At 37.4% G+C, this 24,347-nt stretch overlaps 2 protein-coding genes across 2 annotated transcripts; one reads left to right on the plus strand and one right to left on the minus strand.

The window, feature by feature from the left end:
- Positions 1–1,959: 1,959 nt before the first annotated feature.
- hhipl2 (HHIP-like 2) lies at positions 1,960–14,741 on the plus strand. Its single transcript, XM_039653414.2, has 9 exons — positions 1,960–2,445; positions 5,168–5,820; positions 7,552–7,695; positions 7,826–8,157; positions 9,424–9,550; positions 9,746–9,891; positions 9,994–10,075; positions 11,027–11,109; positions 12,388–14,741. Exons 1-9 carry the CDS (start codon positions 2,098–2,100, stop codon positions 12,993–12,995), a joined length of 2,523 nt encoding a protein of 840 aa, XP_039509348.2. The 5' UTR covers positions 1,960–2,097; the 3' UTR covers positions 12,996–14,741.
- A 4,394-nt stretch (positions 14,742–19,135) lies between these two features.
- On the minus strand, positions 19,136–23,505 carry marc1 (mitochondrial amidoxime reducing component 1). The gene is made up of 7 exons (XM_039653455.2): positions 23,168–23,505; positions 22,600–22,770; positions 21,814–21,979; positions 21,046–21,186; positions 20,896–20,957; positions 20,745–20,816; positions 19,136–20,223 (listed from the first exon to the last, which is right to left on the minus strand). The coding sequence occupies exons 1-7, from the start codon at positions 23,401–23,403 to the stop codon at positions 20,109–20,111; spliced, it is 963 nt and encodes a 320-aa protein (XP_039509389.2). The 5' UTR covers positions 23,404–23,505; the 3' UTR covers positions 19,136–20,108.
- Positions 23,506–24,347: the final 842 nt, after the last annotated feature.

A 24,347-nucleotide genomic window follows, 5' to 3' on the forward strand; every position in this document is an offset into this window, starting at 1 on the left:
ATTAATAAACAATTAATGCCTCGTTATTTTATATTATTTTATTATCAGACACATTTATTATAGCCTATAAATCACCCATAAATCCCCTTTCTGTAGGCTGTGGTTACGGCTCTTCTCATTCAGCACTGCGGGGAAAATATCATTTCCAGGTTCTAATTTGGCCTCAGAAAACCAGTAAAATATATATTTTTTCATATTAATTTGTCAAATATTTTAAATGTTTAAGGGGCAAAAAAATCAAACAAATATCTGAAAATTCGTCGATATGTAGCCTATATATTGTTGCGCAGCATTTGGCATAGGCCTACAGTTCAAATTAAAATGTTATGCAATTTTAAACGGTTAATCGGTTAAACATGGACACCCCTATGTGCATCTTGCTTCAGATCATAACGTTCCATAACACCGATAAACTCCGCCTTTTACCTTGAGCACGCCTCTAGCCCGAGCTGGCCCCCTCTGGCCCAAGGTATTCGACGGGCCAGAAATCCTGGCCGTTGGCCCCGAGGAAGCCCCGATCAAGCCCCGGAAGTGACAGTGGAAACGCGACTGGCCCTGGCACGCACTAGCACGGCCCGGCCCTGGCCCGGCAGTGGAAACGCGGCTATTATGTGACACAGATATATATGGGCCAGAAAGCGCCTCCTAGTGGTCTAACCCTACCCCAGACCTAAACCTACCATAACCGAAGCGTGTTATATTGACGCTAAAGAGTGCCATGTGCGTTAGATATAAACGCATTGGCAAAAGCGTCATTATATGACGCCTTGAGATGAGAATGCGTTGGATAAACACCTCAGTTGTGGTAAAAGTAAGCTTAAACAAGCTTGGTTCTCTTGAGCTTTTGTTTATGTTCACTGATCACGTTTATATGCAAATAAAAGTCTTAATTCAACCATAAAGTGATCGAGTCTCTTCTGAAAACTTAAAACTAGTCCATATGAATTAATCGGTTTAGTCTACCATCTCTTGATCTTTTAAGTGTCAAGGTGGTATAGCTCTGTAGCCATCAATGGAAGGACAAAAATCACTCAGATTTCATCAAAATTATGTATTTGTGTCCCAAAGAGGAACAAAAGTCTTATGGGTTTGGAATGACATGAGGCTGAGTAATTAATGGCAAAATTTCAATTTTTGTGTGTGCAATTTAAAAATAATAATAATTATTATATTGCTACTTACATGGGCATTATTTCTGAACATGGTTTACATCTAGTTAATCACTTTTAAACTCCATAGAAGCAGATGGAATAAAGATTTATTAGACACTTTGTGTGCAGCATATCAAACACTTTCCAGTTCATGTTGCTGAATCATGGGATCAAGAGCTATCTTTGAGCAACATATGACAAATATAATACACAGAAACTGTGCAGTTTTGAAAATTAACCAGTTGTAAGGAAGCAATACTTTGGATAAGATTAGATTTCTACCCCCACTAGGTGGCACACATGCGTTTGTTTTCAGGAAATCAATGGGGGTATTTGCTCGAAACAGAAATAGGCGTCAATTCATCTCCTCATCCTGGCTACTGAATTATGGTGGAACTCTTAATTTCATAAACACAATATAAACTAATCCTGGTTCATGCAATTAAATAAAACAAAAATGTAAAGAAATATAGCCTAATTTTAAAAATTAAATTAACTGTAACTTCTGTATTTGTTAAGCATGGATGGCTCTCTCTTGATTCATTTGTTGTATGTGATTTTATTAAAGGTAATGTAATACATTTTAACACCAAAAGTCTTCACAGAAAAAAAACAAATTAGGCTAATCATAAAATCAAATAGTTTTGCTAAAGTATTTGTATTGAATTTTATATATCAGAAAATCAGAAATGTGTCGAATTTAAAAATGAATTGTATTTAACCAAATATATATATGGACGTTTTATAGGCTAATTACAAATATTGTTGGCCTACATCACCAATTTAGCTTAGGGTAAGAATGCGATATCCTGTAATCAATGGCGCATTTTACGAAGAGTGCGGTGCGCGTACGCACGCACGCACGCACAACATATAGGTTAAGCAGAAATACCGTAGACACTCACACACGCTCAAGAGCAAACACACTCCTAAACACACAGGAAAAATGCCGAGAGCGCCGGATTCACGAAATCATCATCATCGTGTAAATTGCCCTGAGGTGAGTTCCCTGACCAAGAGGACTGCATGGCTCCAAGGACTCTTCACACGCCTCATTATAATAATTCACTTCTCTTATTTGAGGCACACTTGGGCACATCCTCAGTGTTTGGACTTCCAGCCACCTTTCAAACCCCCTCACCACCTTGAGTTTTGCAGGCACTATGAGAAATTTGGTTGCTGTGACCAAAAAACGGACAACAATATTGCAACGAGATACTGGGACATTATGGACCTTATTGGTGAAGAAGAATATGCAGTGTGCGGGGATCTGGTAAAAGATATTATGTGTCAGGTATGTTTGATTATTTGTGAACAATTATGATGACGTTTCAACTGTGTTACTGATGTATTAACGTGTTTTTTTTTACATGTTTGTCTTATGTGTGTGAGAAAATATAAATAAGTTGCACCTGTTTAATTTATTGCTGCTCTTAGTTGATGTGCGGCTGAAAGTGTTTGAAATTTGCAGTAAATTGTTTTATTAAGACGAGCGTTATTGTATTAGGCTATTTGATAGCTTTTAAACAAACCGCCAAATCTAAATATTATATTTTGTTTGTTGTAGCCTACTTGCCCCCTCAGATTTTTGAGCCAAATCGATTTTGAATGCAGATTCCAAAAATAATTACAATTATAATATTTTGTATTATTACTTTTGATATCACGCAGGTGTGATTGGACCGTTCAGTGCGGCACGTCATCATCATGTGCTCTCAATTGTTTATTTTATGCTTATGATATTTAAGTGCATATAATATAGTAGCCTACAAGCAAAAAACATTTTTTTTAGCTTGTAAGGTACACACTGTCTATAGAAGAGCCAATAATAGTTATTTTCTGAGTTCACCAACCATCTATGTTCTTTCATGTCTTTTAAGAGAAGTAGATAAATTTAGCCACCGTGTTATAATTGCAAAAGCAAAATTGCTTTAGTGTTCTTCTTTCATTTACATTTATTCATGTAGCTGACGGTTTTATCCAAAGCGACTTGCAATTGCTATGTCGAAGGTCACACGCCTCTGGAGCAACTAGGGGTTAAGTGTCTTGCTTAGGGACACAATGATGTCTCACAGTGTATTTGAACCCGGGTCTCTCACACCAAAGGCACGTCTCTTATCCACTGCGCCACTGCAATAATTATATAGTTCTTTATTATTATAGTGTAATTCAGGTGTTTGAAGAACAAAATACATCTTCCTACACAAATTTGAGAATCGTAATATCAGATTTCATAATATATATTTAACAAGTGTTTGGGAATGTTTTGAATCAATTAAAATGAAATAAAACCAACATATCAGTCATACAGCCACGAGGCAGCGGTGTCATGTGGCAAGCATGACGAATCGCATGAAATTAATAAATATCTAAAAATGCGAAGCTATCGCTGGCCAATCTATACAGATATGAATGATACTTCATATCAGAGTTTTTTTGGGGTGTTTTTTATGTGTACAGTGACCCTTCAAAAGTGATTTTGGAGTGCCAATCCTGTTCCAGGAGATCTACCTTCCTGCTCCAACCCTAAATAATACACCTGGACCAATTAAGCTCCTCAGGAATAGGATAATTACATATCAATTAAATTTGAAAATTACAATCAGGTGTGTTTGAACCAGTGTTAGTCGAGACCAGCTCATTCGAGTCTGAGTCCAGGCCAATACCTGAAAAGGTTGAGTCAGAGTTAAGACCAAGACCGGTGTAAATAGGCTTTCCTTTAGGGCAAGCAAAGCCTGGTTTTGAATCAGTGTCACATGAACCTCTGTATCATGTTCCAGAGACACGATGACGAGTCAAGACCAAGTCCAAATGCTGAGGCCCTGTTTTACACCTGGAATTAAAATGCATTTTGGTCGATCTGATCACAAGTGGACAGCTCGGGTTTAAACGTTTTGAGCTTGTCCACTTTCAACTACTTCCAGAGTCAAAAACGCATTCGACCAGACTGCTTTCGTAGTAGTCGCTCTTGAGGTTGAAAGCGTTCCAACAGCCACAAAAACCGCCTACTGACCAAACTCATAAACATTACGAGAAGCGTGCTAGCCAGACGGGATTTAGACTGTCGGCTGAAGACCCACATTTGGTTTGAAGACGAAAAACATACCAAGCACAATGTTCTCTCACCATTCTTTCGAACACACACTCACAGTGTTCAGTGTGGTCTTGTGGATTTCAGGTGCGTTCATATGTAAATTGAACAAGCTTATTAGATCGAAAGATCTGAAAAAAAAAAAAAAAACACATTTACCTGGCCATAGACCCTCCCCTTGAAGAAATCAGAACAGATGTGGTCCAAAAGTGGACAAAAGAGACAGGAATGTTTCTCCCTTGTCTACTTGTGATCCGTTCGACCAAAATGCATCTTAATACCAGGTGTACACAGGGCTCGAGTTGGTGTTGCTGGTCCACCTGCACTCTTGCTTCCCATGCTGGGGGCCACCAAACCAACAACTGGTCCCAGCATGCAAAACATACCTTATGCTGGATGTTTCAGCAGGCTCAAGATGGACTCAAATCTGGTCCTACAACACTGGTTGGAACTGAACTCTTGGATTGGGCACCCGTTACGGTGCGGATCCACTTGTCCGTGCGACACTTCAGTCCGCACTCCACTTTATTCCTATGGGTGACGTCACGCGACTTTAACGCGTGCATCCCGGGAAGGCGGCGCTTCATTTGGAAAAATGCTGCGCGTCAAAAAGCTGGCCGATGCCCATCTTTATACAAATGAATCAGTCAAACAGGACACGTCTGTCCAATAGAAGTAGTCTCTCGAGCGGCCTTTGTTCTAGACTGGCCGCTGGGTCAATACCACGCCCATAGCGGTAAACTTGAGGAACGCCCATCAACGTACAAACATGGGGAGGTGTCGTGACACCACGCGACTGTCGTGTCAGACAAGTGGATCTCTACCGTTAGACTTGTGGGTGGGCTCTTTTGAGTGGGCCAGTATAAGCTTCAGAAAAAGGTCAAAAGTCTAGTTGTGTTTTCTTACTTGTATTGCTCTTTTGCAGGAGTGTTCTCCTTACGCAGCACACTTGTTTGATGCTGAAGACCCGTACACTCCAGTGCGCCACCTTCCAGGACTGTGCTTCACTTACTGCTCAGACTTTCACAGCAAGTGCCATTCTGTGGTAAAGTACCTAACCAACAGCCGGACCCTGCAGGAGACGTGCGAGAAAGACCGCTCGCATTTCTGTAACCTCATTAACCTCCCTGACCAGGACTACTGCTACCCCAATGTCCTGAAGAACAATAACCTGTATAGCAATCTGGGAAAAGTGGTGGAGGACCCCAGAGGCTGCCTCCAACTGTGCCTGACAGAAGTGGCAAATGGGCTGAGGAACCCCGTGCTGATGGTCCACAGCGGAGACGACACCCACCGCATGTTCGTGGCAGAGCAGATAGGCTTTGTGTGGGTGTATCTGAGAGATGGCAGCCGCTTGGAGCAGCCCTTCCTGGACATCAGCGGGGAGGTGTTGACCACACCGTGGCTGGGAGATGAAAGAGGTTTCTTGGGTCTCGCCTTCCATCCCAAGTACAGATATAATGGCCGCTTCTTCATCTACTACTCCATTCTGATCAACGGCAAACTGGAGAAAGTTCGCATCAGCGAAATGAAGGTCTCAGCTCATGACATGAACATGGCAGACCCCCACTCAGAGAGGTTAATAGGTTTGATCCATGTTGTCATGCATCTGTTATAAGAATACATACAGAATACAAAAAATCTTTTTTTTTAACCCAAGTTGTTTAAAATCCGCAGTTATTCTGTACATACAATATTCCTACAGCCAAGTTCTCAAACTAACATAAATTGATGCGCCCCATTAAAGGGTTAGTTCACCCAAAAATGAAAATTAAGTCATTAATTACTCACCCCCATGCTGTACCAACCCCGTAAGACCTTCGTTTATCTTCGGAACACAAATGAAGATATTTTTGATTAAATTTGAGAGCTGTATAACTACCACATTGGCTCCTAAGGGACTGCCTCTTGACGGCCCAGAAAGTCAATGAAGAAAATGTTTAAATATCCCAAGTGACTACCGTGGCTCAACTATATGTTTATCAAGCGACGCGAATACTTTTTGTGCGAAAAAACAAACAAAAATAACGAGTTTATTCGACTATTCCTTTTCTTCCTTGTAGGCCAGAAACGAGATTTCCTTAGATTTCCACGACGGATGCGCGAGAATTGCGATCTCCTTACACTACTTCAGTTCAGTTCTCGCGCATGCGTCGTGGAAATCTAAGGAAGTCTCGTTTCTGGCCTACAAGGAAGAAAAGGAATAGTCGAATAAACTTGTTATTTTTGTTTGTTTTTTCGCACAAAAAGTATTCGCGTCGCTTGATAAACATATAGTTGAGCCACGGTAGTCACTTGGGATATTTAAACATTTTCTTCATTGACTTTCTGGGCCGTCAAGAGACAGTCCCTTAGGAGCCAATGTGGTAGTTATACAGCTCTCAAATTTAATCAACAAATATCTTCATTTGTGTTCCGAAGACGAACGAAGGTCTTACGGGGTTGGTACAGCATGGGGGTGAGTAATTAATGACTTAATTTTCATTTTTGGGTGAACTAACCCTTTAAGCTGCATGTTAATGACATCAAACCTCATTGTTTCTCTCGTGCCTCATGACCAAATGTCATTGAAGTCAAAACTGATGTCGTTGTTTTTGAAAACAGACAGTCACTATTGGAGCTTTTCCACTGCTGGTACGGCTCGGTACAGCTCAGTACGGTTCGGCTCACTTCGTTTTTCCACTGTATGGTACGACTCGGCTCAGCTCGGCATGGCACGGCTTGGTTCGCTTTAGCTCGGATGCTTTTCCACTCCAGTTAGTACCGCTTTAAAGTGAGTGGGATTATAGACTGGCTGTTACTGGCTATTTAAATCTAGCAGGTTTGGTTTCACTTGTCGATGTCTATTGGTCGCAAATACAATGACGCTGGTAGTGACGATTCTGTCTGACCAATCAGTGATCTGCAGTGTTTCACGTCACATTTAGTACCAGTACGGTACGTTTGGAACCTCACCAGACCAGGTACCATTTAAAGCGAGCCGAAGCGAGCCATACCGTACCATGCAGTGGAAAAGCACCACAAGTGAGCCGTAACCGAGACGAGCCGTATCGTCCCATGCAGTGGAAAAGTGCCACATTACTGTCGTTGTATAAAAAAAAGAACTACGAGATTTTTTCTATGATCTTTTCTTTCTGTTCCAAAGAGAAAAAAAATTAAAATACAGGTTTAGAATGACATACGGGTAAGGTTAAGTAATGACAAATTTTGTTTTTGTGTGAACTATCCCTTTAAGGTGACAGATCATTTGAAATAGTAGGCTACTTTATATTTATCTTCCTTGTATTTCAGTTAAATCTGTTTTTACAGAGTTCTTCTTGAGATTGAGGAGCCTGCAGCAAACCATAATGGTGGACAGCTTCTGTTTGGTCTAGATGGATATCTATACATATTCACAGGAGACGGTGGAAAAGCAGGAGACCCTTTTGGGAAGTTTGGAAATTCTCAAAACAGGTGAGGACAGTTTTGAAACATTTAATATTAATTAGTGTAGAGTTAATATGAATGTCACAAATCATAATTAGTGCTTTGAAAAAACTCTTTCCAGTACCTCCCTCTTGGACATTATTTGAATATGTTTCAGATCAGCATTGTTAGGAAAAGCGCTTCGGATTGATGTGGATGGTAGAAGTTTAGATGGAAAGCCCTATAAGATTCCTCCAGACAATCCTTTTCTCGGAGAGCCTGATGCAAAGCCAGAGGTCTATGCCTATGGAGTGAGGAATATGTGGCGCTGCTCAGTGGATCGAGGCGATCCGCTCACCCGTTATGGCAGAGGGAGGATCTTCTGTGGCGATGTGGGTCAGAATCGATACGAGGAGGTTGACATCATTGTGAAGGGAGGAAACTATGGATGGAGGGCCAAAGAAGGCTTTGAATGCTTTGATGTGAAACTATGCCAGAACTCTTCACTAGGTGAGCTGGACCGTAGAATAATCACACACACACATTTGGGGTCAGAGAAAATGACAAATCAAACAGAGCATTGCACGATTTTTTACTGCTCAATAAACTGATCACTGAAGAACTTCATATCACAGGCCAGTCCATACATCTGTGATCCTGATTTCTGGAAATGGTGAAGTTTTCAAACCATTTTAAATAAATAGTTAACTAAAAAATATTAAGATTTACTTGCCCCCGTGTCATTCCAACACTATTACTATATTTTCAGTTCCATGGAATCCTTAAGATATTAAACAGAACGTCTGAGTCTGTTTTCCGTACAAGGGAAGTGGATGATGATACCGTCAAATTCCCATATGATCAAAAAAAGGCCCAAATAAAAAAAATTAAAGTATATATATATATATAAAAAAAAACAATATTCAGAATAATGGTAAATTAATAAGGGATTTACAATGACAGATTCTCAAACTCTCTCTAAACATGCTGGGTTGTTTCAACCCAAATTTGGGTAAAATATGGACAAAACCAACTGTTGGGTTAGAAATGTCATCTCAAATTTGAACCCAACTTCAACTTTCACTTTCAACTGTATTTTTTTTATTGCATTTTTAACCCAACATTTGGGTTTGTCAATATTTTACCCAAACACAGAATTGTTTATCTTGACTTGTCTTCTGAAGTCCTATGAAAGACTTGTGTGAGAATGAGAAACATTTGTTAATTAACGGATAATATGCATAGATATCAAATCTAATAATTGCTTATATTTTTTTGCTCCTCAGACAACGTTAATGTAAAGCTGACTTGGAATAGAGCCCACAAGTTGCATGGACTACATTTATGCTGTGTTTTTTAGGCCTTAGCAGTACAAATCACCATACTTTCTTGTAAATGCGGGCCAGACATCCAGCTAGTCCCAGACTTAAATGCATTTTTGAGCTGTGTTAACCGAAAGCAGCTTGCAATGGCATATCTTAAAAGATTTCACTGCCATTGTTTTGTTTTAAGATGCACACCAGTAATGCTTTTCTAAGGAACTATTATAAAAGTCTATGTGCTACTTAATCCAAGCCTTGTCTGTAAACCCAGGCCTTTGTGTTTTATGAAAGGAATACAATTTAGGATCAAAGCAAATTAAAATTAACACAGAATATTCTAGAATTAAACTTAATGAAGCATATTAACTTGAGTAAAGTAAAAATATGACAAGGTCGCGTGTCAAATTAAATAAGTAACAAATTCTCATTTCTTTACACATTGTTTTAATGACAGATGACATTCTTCCAATATTTGCCTATGGACACCATGTTGGGAAATCCGTAACTGGAGGTTATGTGTATAGAGGATGCGAATCACCCAACCTCAACGGTCTTTATATTTTTGGAGACTTTATGAGTGGGTAAGGACCAACGCTCATTCAGTATTGCAACTTAAAAACTTTAAGTCTTTTGTGCATAATCAACTTTCAATTCGATTTTTTAGAAATTACTATAAATTTACAGTACGAGCCATTTTAGTTAATTCGGTCACTACTTTTTTTTACTTAACATAAGTCTGGAAGAGATGACAATTCAAGCCTTTTGTTCTTATTCAGACGACTAATGGCTCTGGAGGAGGAGAAGAAAACTGGGAGTTGGAAGGAAAAGAATGTGTGCATGGGAGACGCTACAACCTGCTCTTTTCCTGGGCTTATAAATCATCACCACAAGTTCATCATCTCATTTGCCGAGGATGAAGCAGGTAGGTTTGTGCACAGTTCTGTCAAGGTGTCATATGAATATTAAAGCAATAATATGGCTGAAAATCATTCATACAATATTTTTGTTTTTGCTTTTTCTGAAGGAGAGCTTTATTTTCTAGCAACCTCCTACCCAAGTGCAATGTCTCCTTTTGGCACACTTTACAAATTTGTGGATCCATCTAGGTATGTATATTTTGATACATATTGTCAATTTACATTGATTCTCGTCTACTGTATCTATCCGATCCATTAATATGCGGGCAGTACAGTAAGTGAAGAAATGAACTGTCAAAATACATCATGCAATGGCATCAATAGACAGATTGGGTAAATTCCCCATTATAAGAGTTCTTAAAATGTAACTGATAACTCTCAGTTAAGACATCATGCTGGGAGACAGAGGGACAGGAAGTGTCAGTTTAAGCATCATGTGGTCTTTATTCCTTTGGAATCTTGGAAACAGTGGCGCATGCTTTCACCAAATGGTTTTCATCCAAACTTCTGGAAATCTGCTATCATCTATCTATCACGGATCATAAAGTAATGATTTGTTTATGCTATTTTGTAAGATAGGGGGTCTGATGTATGAAATGTTTCATTTATTATTTTATTTTGTTATGGTGTGTTACTGTTTTTAATATTAACAGCTAAATACTGTATTGTCAGCTATATAAAACTGCTCCAACACAAAAACAGTAACACACCGTAGTGTTACAGTATGATGCTGGCAACCACAGCTTATTTTTTACAGTGAAACTGACAAATTATATTTAAAGAGTGACATATAAACAAATTCCACAAGCTGTTTGATGTTTTAAATAATGAACTGAAAATAATCCTGCTGGAACCAGCAAGACTACAGGAGATTAATCGGCACATCTGAAATCAATCTCATAGCGATCCCATACATTAATCCCAGATGTTCCATATTCTTTATCCCACTTTAAAAGTGGGAAAAAAAGGATTCATTACTAAAAGAAGCAGTTGGAGGTCATTGTCGTCTCACACACACAATCTTGTGCATCAATTTGTGTTGAAAAAATGTATTTTTTACCTCACAGCACTAAAGGAGGCCTACATTTTTTAAGGTTAATGGGAGTTCATTTTCTCTGCATTCCCTCTGTCTGTCTACAGGAGAGCACCTCCAGGAAAATGCAAAAACAAGCCACTTCCAGTAAAAGTCAGAGGGAAGAAAGTGCCATTTACACCAAGAGAATGTAAGAATCTATTGATCTTTATTATAGGCTATATATACAGTGCTGCTTGAAAGTTTGTGAACCCCCTGCAGAATCTGTGAAAAATTTGATTATTTGACAAAATAAGAGGGATCATACAAAATGCATGTTACTTTTAGAGATATTTTACTTAAAAAAGGTTCACAATACAGTCCACAAGGCAAAAAATAGCTGATTTTCTAAAAAATAACCCCATTGAAAAGTTTGTGAACCTTTGATTCTTAATACCGCGTCATTAATTGGATGATCCACGACTGTTTGTTTTTGTGTGTGATGTTGTTCTCTAGTCCCTTGTTTGAGCAGTTAAGCTGCCTAATATTCTTCCGAAAAATCCCACAAATTCTTCAGTTTTCCAGCATCTTTTGCATATTTGATCCCTTTCCAGCAGTGACTGTATTATTTGGAGATCCATCTTTTCACACTGAGGACAACTTAGGGACTTATAAACACAAGTATTAAAAAAGGTTCAAACATTCACTGATGCAAGGGGTTCACATTTAATTCTGCAAGGGGTTCACAAACTTTGGAAACACTTTACTTGAAGGGGTGTGCATAAGACTGACATGACACTTTCATAACCACGACATGACATATGTCTTGAATATGAAGTAGGGTTTATGACAACTGTCATTAAGTGTCATTTGCTCAGTTATGACATTTTAAATGCAAATATGACATTGTTTAACATATCATTGTTATGACAACTTCTTCTAAAATGAAGTTAAACTGTCGTGTGGTTGGCTTTGACATTGGATGTCATGAGACCATTATAACTGTCATGAATATTTTGCGTAACTGCAGTGGTACTAATTGAATTTGTCATTAAAAAGTTATAATGGCTTCATGACAGCCAATGTCAAAACCAACCACCTGATAGTTTTATGTAAAGTTAACCAATAAAGCTAGGTGTTTTCTTAAGTTTGATAATTAATCTGCTATGTCATGTTTATGATAGGTTATGATGTTATTGGTTCATGTCAAGTTGTCATGCCAAAGACATCTCAAACAATGTCATATTTGCATTAAAAATGTCATAACTGAGCGAAAAACACTTAATGACAGTTGTCACAAACATGCATAAAACTTCCTTCATATTCTAACATAAGTCAAGTCATGATTATGAAGGTGTCATGTTAGTCTTATGCACACCCCTTCAAGTAAACTCAAGTAAACTTCAAACATACCTGGTTAAGATTGCCAGTGTTATGAAACAGAACTGCTTAGAGACTCATCCATGTAAAAATATACTGTTTTGTTTAGTGACTGTGCTTGGCATAAGTGAAACACCAACAAGATCTCCACTGGAAAAGATCATACTCCCCACTAAACCACCGGGCACGCGCCAGCCCACAATGGCCAAACCCTCCACATCTGCACCGAAGAAAGAAAAGCCGGGCCAAACCACTACAGCAAAATTGCGCCAAGACAAGCCCAAGAAGACAACTCAACCAAAGGAGAAGCAAATCAATGCAAGCGCAAAAACACTAAAGAAAGCTCCTCGTCCTCATAAGAAGACAATGTTACAAGCCAAAAAAGTCACAGAAAAGCCCTATCACAATCCAAAGCTGTCCTTAAAAGGACGCTCGGAAAGAAATAAAACCAAACCGCTCAAACCAACGAAACCAAAAGAGGAGGCACAGCCAAATGTCTGGCTACAGAAGGCTAAAAAGACTGGAAAAGAGGTGAAGAAAGCTGTGAAGAGCGATCCTAAGCCGAATGTCTGGCTACAGAAGGCTAAAAAGACTGGGAAAGAGGTGAAGAAACCTGTGAAGATCAAACCTAAGGCGACTGTTTCTAAAAAGAATCTAGACGGCGGCAAAAATACTAAAAATAGCCCTCTGGCAAAAAAGAGAAAACTGTTTAAATAAGCCATGTGCGTGGTGTAGTAATTAGATGGTAGTAATGTAGTGCAGTAATGAGAAGATATCCTGTTCAAACAATGTATCGATGAAATAGCAGCTCTGAGGTCAGTAAGATGTGTGATGTGAGAGACCAAAGAAAAAAACCACAACAGGCTTGCGCCAACAGTTGATTTTGTTTAGCATGCAATACAGGAGCATTCTTCAAATGTTGATCTTATTTTTGGAATGTGGTTAAGTAATTAGTTCGGGGCGATGATCTTTAGTTTAGATCGAAACTACAATTATAATGGGAAATTCTAAATAAAAACACAAGAATGCTTTGGAAAAATCTTTCTTAAACATAACTCTTTGAAGCTAAAATACATTGCATTGTAAAACGTGATAATTTTATGACATACCTAAGAAAAGGCAAACTTAAGTACCATGCATATGTTTTTTGGGGGGTGTAAGTAAAAATGGTTCATTCAGTAAAGTGTTTTGGCTTGTTTACAGAAAAATTCTGTTTAATGCAGATCCAAACCGAGTCTGTATGAGGGTGTAAATTTAGTATTGCTTTGCTACACCCTTGGTGTTTGAAGTACTATTTCCATCTGAAAATTAAAATAATCTTGTAGGAGCACCACTATTGATGAACAGGTTAAAAAAAAAAAGATGTCTTAAAAATGGAAAACGATAAAATTCACAATTTTTGCAATGTGACTTTTAATGAATTAAACTTTTAAATTATGCAGTCATTAAATATGCATACAAGTATGCACTATGCTAATGTTATTTCACAAAACAATTAATAAACACTTTTAGTAAAACATGTTGTTTTGTGAATCACCAATAAAGTGCCAAGTAAAGAAGATTTTCAATATAGTTGCACTTTCTGCAGCATTAAATAAAAACAGGTCAACGAAAAACAATTTCTCATGGAATTGTCCCCCGGAAACAGAGACATCACTGTGAAGTATGTCAAAAACTCCAAGCAGAGCATAATAAAGATGATCTGCCATATTTTAACTGACAACATCCAGCCAAAGCCAAGACCAATCCATCATTCAAGATCCTAATAACCTCCCCTTCCTTCCACACACCTGGACAGAAGTATGCACCTTACATTTTTGAATAGATAAGCACTTCTGTCCACCTTATTTTGCAACGTGAGCTAAAACTGTTTTTTTGTGAACGTTTAAGACTTCTGATTTAGCTGCTACAGGTATAAAAACCAAAAAAAAAAAATGCATGGAATGATCAAACCATTTGTGCTAGAACTAAAACAATACATACAAATAATTAAAGAAATACCAGTTTGCAATATCAAGCAGTTTTTGTAAAGAGCCTCACAAATGATCAAAAATAAGGTGGATATGAATGCACAAATTTACTGAGATATGTTTGCAGCGTTGTTAATGTATTGTTTTGCATCTTATGGTCCTTCAAGTGTAAGATTATAAGAATTCAACAGTGATGGGATGTAGGAATGGTGCAAGGGGATTATCATATTTGGGTCCATCAAAATGTTTTAAACCCTGAGCTGACCTATGATTATCAACTGTAATCAGTGATTTGATATTAAATCAGTCAAATAAAATGTTTGTTAATTTTATTATCTATTATTTTGGTTGCTTTTTTTTAATAAGTTTGGCCAAATTGGATAAAATAAAATGGGTAAATACTTAAAAACAAACACTCACCCACCACTTTATTAGGATTACTTTTTCAGTCCCGGATTGGACTACTTTTGCCTACAGAACTGCTTTAATTCTTCATGGCACAGATTCAAGATGCTGGAAACAGTCCTCAGAGATTTTAGTCCATATTGACATGAGATGTTATTTCCTTTTTTATCAGCTGAACCAGTCTGGCCATTCTCCTCTGACCAAAGCATTTTCACCCACAGAACTGCCACTGATTGAATATTTCCTCTATTTCTGATCATTCTCTATAAACTCTAGAGATGGTTACATGTGAAAATCCCAGATCATCAGTTTCTGAAATATTCAGATCAGCCCGTCTGGCACCAACAACCATGCCACGTTCAAACTCACTTATATCCCCTTTCTTCCCCATTCTGATGCTCAGTTTGACCTTCAGTGGATCGTCTTGACCATGCAAATGCATCAAGTTGCTGCCATGTGATTTTCTGACATGATATTTGCGTTAATGAATTGAACAGGTGTAGCTAATAAAGTGGCTGGTGAATGTATAAAGTTTAAATAAACATGGCATGCTGATGCAGGTTATCTGGCTGTGACAAAATAGGATCACAAACAATATTTTGTTTTGTTAGGGCTTGTCTTTTGCAGTTAAACTATACACAAACTTCATGCTGACAGAACCTAACTTTCCCTAAGTCTGCTAAATCTTTATTTTAAAGGCTCTGTTGTTCTCTCACCTACAGAGCTTTACTGTATGCTGTAATTAAAGCACAGGTTATGGGCATACCATTACAAAAGTTTCAGAAGACATGCTGGAACGAGATTATTTGTATCGTGTCAAGCAGAAACTAATAACTGGGTTTCTAAAAGCCACTGCAAGATATATTCGCTTGACAGAAATCCTAAGGATTTATCTAGGAGATTGCCTAAAGGTGATGATTTGTCGGACAGGTGAAAACATCACTATACAAATCTTGTGTTTGAGATCTTTAGTTTAAAACGGGCCTGCATATTGTGCTCTGGCAAGTAAGCCCTGATTTGTATTGCACAATTTAAAGGGTCTGCAGCACGCTAGGAAATATTTTCAATTGGTTCTCTGCTTCTCTATTGGCTTTATTCAGTTTAAGGTCTTTTTATTTCTAACTCCAAGAACATGTTCTAATATGTATTTTGATTTGGTTGAGTCTTGAGGTATACATATATATATGTTGTTTCTTTAAATTTGTTAAATTAATTTCACAAACAATAACAAAGAAATGGCAAGTAACAAGTAGAAAAACTAAAATAGTATTTTCTTGTAAAATTAACTTCAATATAATAACCTTTTATATTTAATATTTATATATATTTATACCTTTTATATTTATTTACAAATTTGAAAAATCGGGTTCATAATGACTAATAATGATCATTTTTGATTTTTCTTAGAATCTGTTACACTAAAACATATAGACAGTTAACAGGAATGACAACAATGCCCTGCAGTGTGACATGTTATACTTGCTATAAAACAACTTTAAACAAGCACTTAACCATGACATCTGGAGACAGTTTTACACCAGTGGGGCCCAATTTCATGACTTCAAGGGTACCACAATACTATGAATTCAAATTCAACAAAAGACCCCTGACAGACAGGAAGAACATCCATGAAAAAACATGTTTTGATCGTTGCCTGAAAGACAACAAAATACCTATGTCACTGTTTACTTTGCAAGTCTGTAATTACTTGCCCTCTAGCAGACACTTTTCATCGATGGTGTCTTACAGTAGACTAATTACAGGGAATATTCACGTAAAGCAACCTGAAAGAGTGAAGCTGCCAGAATTCGAGGGGCTCGGGACACCATTAACATGGGTGGGTCCCCTCTGCCCCGGGCCCTTTGATCACAGGGCATGAGACAGCATTCCCGCTCATGGACACAATGATGATGGCTTCAGATTTACTTAATCTTGAAGAGAACTGTGTAGTAACTCATAAAGGGCGGCACGGTGGCTCGGCGGGTAGTAATGTCGCCTCACAGCAGGGAGGTTCGGTTTTGAGTCCCTCATATGACCCAGGAGGCCTTTAAGTGTGGAGTTTGCATGTTCTTCCTTTGTCTGTGTTGGTTTCCCCCAAAAACATTATAGCTGAAACGGAGACACTAAATTGTCCATGGTGTGAGTTTGTTTGTGAGTCCCAAGCCATGTAATGTGGAGGGTTGGGGAAAGACCTGGAAAATCATTGTCAAAAAAAAAAAAAAAAAAATCATGGACAGTTTCTCACATATTGCAAAAGATTGGCCATAAAATCACCAATATGACTGAAATGGTTAATGAATGAGTAACTCATTTAAAAGGAAACCACAAAATGAAAGGTCCCAAGAATTGAGCCAAGCCGAAATGCTATTGTCATTTTCCTGCTCACCGAGTTTGTCATCTTAGTGAGATATTTCACATAGATGTGCTAGCCATCCGACAGGAAGAAAATTATTAACTCTCTTTCCCAGTTAAAAGGAGCCTGTTTACTGAATGAGCAACAAACATGCTGGTGATGAGTTTCTTAAGCTTGGAAAAGAACTACATTTACAAATGCAAAGCAATACGATACAATAACCCATGCAAATTTACTAATTCAATAAAGAATCAATATCACAGGATTTTTCTGCGTTTTCACCATGTTAACTTTCTCTACCACGGAAACGGCAAATATATTTTGTGATGATTGTTTCAAGTTACGTCCGTTTCTTCAATTGATGCATGTAGAATTCAGAAACCCTTGTTATTAGCGACACCGGTGGCCATTAAGTGAACTGCAGCCAGCAACTTATTTCTCAAGCTCGCACACGTATCGTATAAGAGACCGAAGGTGATTCTGTGCCCCGATATACTCATGGCTAAGTTGTTTTCTGTTCTTCGCTTCAAAAGAAGTTGGAAATATCTTTGCAGCAATATACATTTTAACGAATGTCTCGACATCATCCACACTGCTGACAGAACTCTGTTTAGAGCAATATATAAATATGTACTGAAAAGTTTCCTCTCAATAACAAAATAAACACCCAGCAAAAATGACGGGGTGAGAAAACAGCAGTTAAGAAAGCATAGTTCACCCAAAAAATTTTATTCTGTCATTATTTACTCACACTATGTTCCAATTTTGGGTGAACTATTTTAAGCTGAAAAACTATTAAGTAACAAACCAAGTTAGTTAAACAGCCACTGGGAGCCAGTTGTTGGACCAAAGATAGAAGGTACTGTGAGAATATTGGGTCACTGACAGAATCTAATGCTGCATTCCAGACCGCTCAGAATATGGATTTGTCTCAACTCCTACTTGGAAATAACGTATGGAACGCCACTCGAAGTGAGACATTCGACCTGCTCGATCAACCCCAACCTCATCGAGATAATCACTTCCAAGATTGCAATGTGCATAGTGTACCGTAAGTCAAAAGTAGAAACAAACTTTAACATTAGACATTACGTTTACAGTATATATAATACCTTAATTTGAGCTTTTTGTCAGCCGTTTTCAAAGTGAACGGCAGTATTTTAGGCTATTTCTTTTCTGTTTTTACCATAATTGACACACAAAAAATACGAAATGTTCAATGTGTGAACGCGAGTGTGATTGACTGGAACTGAAGTGAGGTCTGAAGTGGGACATTCCCACGTCCAATGTAGTCTACTCGCCACATCTGATATACACATTGCACATGCAAGGGGAAAAAACACATGCTTTGCAGCCACAAAGCAGAATATACACAAACGACAACACACTAATAGAAGACAGTGTGTTGACAGTGTCTATAAAATCTTCCTATAAAAAAAATATATAAATATATATATTATTATAAAAGTTCCCATAAAATCTTCAAAAAAAGTCCTTTAAAATCTCCTCATTAAAGGCATGGTTCACCCCAAAATTAACATTTTGTCATCATTTACTCTCACCCTCATGTTGTTCCAAACCTGTAGGAGTTTATTCTGTTGAACACAAAATATATTCTGAAGAATGATGGTCACCAGACAGTTGATTTTTTTTTTTTTTTTTGTATTTTTTTCCCCCCTACTATGGAAGTCAATGGATACTGTCAACTGTCTGGCTACCAACATTTTTTTAAATATCTTCTTTGGTGTTCAATAAAAGATCGATTCAGATTTTTTTTATTTAATGCCATGTCAGCATTCAAAGCTATTTTCATCACAAAAATTAAATTACAAAAATACAATTATCATATAATCAATAAGCAAGTCATATTACCGGTATATACGATTTTTTTAAATAACATTATGATAAAAATAAAAAAAAACGTTTCAGGCATAATCTTATTAAATATGTCTTTAAGTGAAGTAACTTCATAAAAGAGCATTCTGCTTGTATTAAATCTGGGACAATCTAATAAAATGTATAGAAGATAGAAAATCATACAAGTTTGAAACAACTTGAGGGTGACTAAGTAATGACAATTTTAATTTTTGGGTGAACTATCCCTTTAACAGTGAAAAATTGATTAAAACAGGGATGTCAAGGCTTTTATTCAAGCTTATTTGAAAACTACAGGGATGCGTATTGAAGCAGGATTGGAACTAAACTCTGCAGGGCTGTGACCCTCCAGGAATTGAGTTTGACATCCCTAGATTAAAAAATTGAGAGGAAAAGAACTTAGCAACTACATAAAATACTGTAAATATGGAGAAACAGAAACTTTGTTGTCGCCTTCTACTGAAACTCCTTGTAACCACTGAAATGGCACCATCTATTGGGTGTTTTCCAAATGAACACAGTGCTATTTAAGTTTCAAAAAGCTTTACAGTATGCCTGGTCTCCTTTAAAAAAAAAAAAAAAAAAAAATCACAGTATTGGTAATTCTATTCAATAGTTCAGTGTCTGATGGTTGGGATCGTTTAGCATGTTGAGAGAAAACAATACTGGAATAGCTTAATATGCTCAATGCCTCTTTAAATTAGTCACAGACTATTCCAATTAAGTTGTTGATTTGAGTTGTTACATGAAACCTGATCATTATTGCAATGCATCATAATTATCTTGCTAATACACTGGTAATTTTGAGGTATACGGATTACTCACAAATCACAGAATTCATATCTTCTCATTGCAAAAAAGGGTGACATTTTGCACATTAAAGAATGTGTTCACTCAAAGTTGAAAACTGTCTCTATTTACTCACCCGTGAGATATTATTTTGAGAAAGTGAAGATTTTTGTGTTTTAGAATCTTCCCACAATTTTTTTTATAGGGCTGTGTCCATTTATCTTTGCAGAAGACTAATGGTTTTGTAATCTCTATTCCAACCATAATTCTACAGCCAATACAGAAAGTTTTACAAACAATCTTAACATATGATTTTATTTTTCTTATTCAATGAAAATGATAAGAATATTGATTCACTGTAACTTGTGAATTAGTCTGCATGTAAATTATTCACTCGATTTTGATATGGTTTGATATTTCATTCCATCCGGCCCCATTTCAATAGGTGATCTTATAAACGGGTTCACCAACATGAAGGATGCCCGTTTTCTTGACGGTGTAGTACTGTCCCAATATTGGCGAGGTTTTCTGGTTAGGGTCAGTCAGTCGATAGCTATGAAGCAAAAAAATCAAGTAGGTGATGAAAACCGTGGATATATTAAGAGATGCCAACAACATGACATATGATGCCTTCCTTTATGATTTAGTTTTTTAAAGGGGAAAGGGGGTGTTGAGTTGGTGGTTGCACCACAAATATATTAATTAATATATAAATGGGGTTGGTAAGATTTTTATTTTTATTTGAAAGTCTCTTGTGCTCACCAAGGCTGTATTTATTTGATCAAAATAACAAAACGGTAATATTGAGAAATATTTTTAGAATTTAAAATAACTGTTTTCTATTTTAATATATTGTAAAAATGTAATTTATTCTTGTGATCAAAGCTCAGTTTCTTCAGATGATTTCAAAGTCTTCAGTGTCACATGATCCCTTCTTATCATTATTGCTTAATATTTTTGTGGAAACTGTGATGGATTTAAGTATTAAGGAAGAAAATGATTGACTAAACACAACAGCCATGAACTTGAGAGCTCTGCCCTTTGATCAGGATTCAATCTAAAGTGTGCACTTACTTTTTGAGCGTGTTCAGTGGTTCTTTCCGGGTGATGACTCCAGTCTCGGGGTCAACGGTGGTAAAGAGGCATCTGAATATTTACACACAGAATTAAATGTTACATTACTAACGATTATATTTGTGAACAATCAATGTATATTCCACTTTACCTTCCACAGCCAACAACCCTCTTCATCTCCACTTGGCCAATCTGAATATGATCCCATGTGTCCTGGTGTAGGAATAATAGAGTTTTATTTTACATCATAACACACCTTTATATCATTCATGGTTACTGTATCCTGATTATTCAGTTATACCTCTGTGAATGCCTCACAGTCACTGACAACAATACTGGGACGAAATTGAAAGACGGTAACATCCTTATCCAAACGGGTATTCAGGTCCCTAACAGAGGCCTCCGACATTAGCATGATGGGAGCGGCATCGGGATAGGCCACCTGAAGAATTGAAAAATTAGATCAGATAATGCCAGTGACAGATATATAGCATATATATAGAACATAACAGACATATAACCCAAAGAAGGTCACAGGAAACATTAGATCTCTTCTTTACAGTCATGGGGAGTCATTTCCAACAATTAGTATAGGTTTTGTGTATTGTATCCTAGATATTAAAACAAAAATGTCATATTGCACTAGATTTTCATATATGTTGAAAGGAGGTACAGTAGAAGCACAGCTGTGAAACCTTATAATATATATATTTTTTATTTATTTTTATATATCGGGATTCTTTTCTGTCATGACAGTATTTTTTCCTTTTAATTATACATCTAGAGTTCTGCTTTTAGGATGATTGAGTGATAATTTAATATAATTTGGCTAAAATAAAAATACTAAAATATAATTAGGCATTTCTCATTCTCCCATTAATAAATATATTTGGTATAATATATTTCTACTATCTAAAAATTTTTAAAGTAGGAATGTTTCTATATCAAAAACTAGTAAATCGTTATGAGACATGTTTTGTCCCACATCTCAAGAGTCAATATTACAGTTTTACAAAAATTATTTTATTTTATTTGTAGTATAAGACATGTAGAGGACTGTCCATCAAACCTTTTCGTCCTTAGGATAGAGGGGATCTTTCTCAGAAGGTCTCTGGGCCTTTAGATGAGGTTCAAAATGCACCAAGCTAACTTTCTTGTCTGATTCCAGGTATCGAGTAAGCCAGTCAGACACATCGTCCCCGCAATCCCTGCCCTGAACGTCGATACTAAAGACTCTGGACACACAAGCAAAATTATTTTCAAGTTTCAGTAGTATGCCACTTCAACTAGAAGAACTCTCTTACAAAGGAAACTTTGGCCACACATAAAATGAGTTTGCACAGGCAGGATCTGGAAAATCCGGAAAATCTTCTGTTTTGAAATGTAAAAAAAAAAACAAACAAAAAAAAAAAACACAGCTTCATTGGAATGGTACAAAACTTGGTGACTTTTATGGCATTTGGAAGGTGCTCTTCAGTCAAAAATCACGACCATAGGAAATAAATGGGAAATCGACAAAAAAAACAAATTCACTGAATTTTTGTGAGTACAATCTACAAATCGGCCACGATGCAGAAAGAAAGGGCTCAGCAATGAAGGGGTGAAACTCTAAAACATCTCCCTGTGCATGCTCTTTTGAGGTGAACCCAGGGTGGACCCCATAAATCTCCACTGACAGACAAGAACGGTTTGACCAAAAAATATCAAAATTGAAAATACCGTGGAAACAAAGACACCTACATCTTGGATGCCCTTGAAGTAAGCTAAAACATATCAAAAATTAATTTCAAAGTGAACTATCCCTTTAAGTGTTGGTGAGGTGGGGTGGGTCACTGTTTGTAGCACTACCATGTACCTGCAGTCCACAACTGCATTACTGGGCTGGTGAAGAGGAACCCTCAGCTCCTCCATCTGGGGTGCGTTAAGACACAGCTGTCCTCCCTCACAGTTCAGAGACACCAACACCAGACGAGGCTGCTGCCTCCCCGTCACCATGTGTCCATCTTCAGTGATGACCAGCCAGTGACTGCAACAAAACAAAATATGTGCACGATATGTTATGTCGCGAATTATGAGTGGTGTGTGAGAGGTGTCTGAACTTTGAACCCCACGAAAGAAAAACAAAACGTGGAACGACACAATTAGCAGCATTTACATAAAATACAAGGAGGCTATTCATATTATCGAGTTTTCAAAAGTTTAAGTACACACAAAAGTTACAAAATAGACAAAAACATGGCAACAACAGCTCGAGCGCTTTCCGTTAGCATTATCAGACGGTAAATCATTAAAAGTCACTGATAGTTCGCACACTGACTGACCCATATAACGTTACATTTAAACGCGAATGAAACAGACAGACTATGCTTTCAAATAAATTACACGACTGGAAAGCAAAGATGAACACTTAACAAATTACTCACCGATCCCGCAGTTCGCCATACTTCAGACCCATTCGCAGACATTCTGCTGTCTCTACCGACACCACCTTCCCAGACTTCATCGGATGAACCAGCAGCTGAGTAACAACTCCAACTCGGGTTAACTTTTTCTCCTGACGCATATATTTATACACGACACCGAGTCCAAGCAGAGCAACAGTTGTGCCTGCAGCGCACAATGCGATTTGCCGATTCTGGTCAAAGATTTTCATAATCATCTCTTTGACATTAATCTTTATGTTCTGCGAGATTTGACAGGTCTGAAAGGTTCCTCAACGCTCAGCACTGTGTTTTTATTGCAGCCAATGAAAAGGCTCGTTGCTACTGGGTAGTTTTAAAGGGACGGGGTCCTCGTATTGAAGTCAACTTGAAATCAGAAAACTTTCTTTTACGCGCTCTTATTGTTAAAGATTCATGTCATGTGCAGGTTATTAAGTACATGTTCAAAATATAATAACTTCACCACCTGAAACGACTTTTCTTGGCAGCTGTCGTCACCATCGCTTTCATTTTTCAACTCTTTTTTTCCCTGTTTTTTTATTTTATTTTATTTTTTTATTGAAGAAACATGTAAATTTACAAATACATTCAGGTGAACATATAAGAGGTAAAGCAAAGACAAATTATAGAAAATAATTCCTTAATTTTTCAACTCTCACCTGCCCAAACACCTTAGCCTGATACGTCAGACTTCCTACTTCCGCTAATTTCAAGTCATTCAAATCAAATTTTTTTTTTTTTTTACAAAATGTTGGACAAAAATATGACGTCATAGATTATAACCCCCCAAAAAGGTTAACTTGAACTTGTAACATATTCCTTATTAAACCTTTCACCATATACAAAAAAAGGATTCATTTCACATGGGCATTTTCTTTTTTATTGTTATTATTCTAATCAGCAGAGAGTTATTTTTGCTCTGGTCCCTTAGTAAGGACAGGATTAGAAACATAAATGTACACTCTGTCCTACCCTCATTGACCTGCTGGTCAAAAGATATTTTCTACCTTTCACATGATGCCAAACCAAAAAAAATATACAAGAAAAAGCAACAGATGCCGCCACCATGGGGGTTGGTGGCAATACAGGCATTTGTTGTAATGGCGTTCCTTCTGTCACTGTGTCATGCAGGTTTAATAGCTGAAGGCAAAGTCTTGGACAC

The sequence above is a fragment of the Pimephales promelas genome, chromosome 15 (genome assembly GCF_988280905.1).
Source record: "Pimephales promelas chromosome 15, fPimPro1.hap1.1, whole genome shotgun sequence".
In the NCBI taxonomy this organism is placed as follows: Eukaryota; Metazoa; Chordata; class Actinopteri; order Cypriniformes; family Leuciscidae; genus Pimephales; species Pimephales promelas.

What these genes read in the sequence shown, in the direction of transcription:
- marc1 (XM_039653455.2), bottom strand. Translation starts at nt 23,403, where the DNA reads ATGATTATGAAAATCTTTGACCAGAATCGGCAAATCGCATTGTGCGCT. An exon ending in AATGCAGTTGTGGACTGCAG is followed by an intron (nt 21,980 to 22,599) that starts GTACATGGTAGT and finishes TTGTGTGTCCAG; the next exon opens with AGTCTTTAGTATCGACGTTC. An exon ending in ACTGTGAGGCATTCACAGAG is followed by an intron (nt 20,958 to 21,045) that starts GTATAACTGAAT and finishes TTCCTACACCAG; the next exon opens with GACACATGGGATCATATTCA.
- hhipl2 (XM_039653414.2), top strand. Translation starts at nt 2,098, where the DNA reads ATGCCGAGAGCGCCGGATTCACGAAATCATCATCATCGTGTAAATTGC. An exon ending in TTTGGAGACTTTATGAGTGG is followed by an intron (nt 9,551 to 9,745) that starts GTAAGGACCAAC and finishes GTTCTTATTCAG; the next exon opens with ACGACTAATGGCTCTGGAGG. An exon ending in GCCATTTACACCAAGAGAAT is followed by an intron (nt 11,110 to 12,387) that starts GTAAGAATCTAT and finishes TGTTTTGTTTAG; the next exon opens with TGACTGTGCTTGGCATAAGT.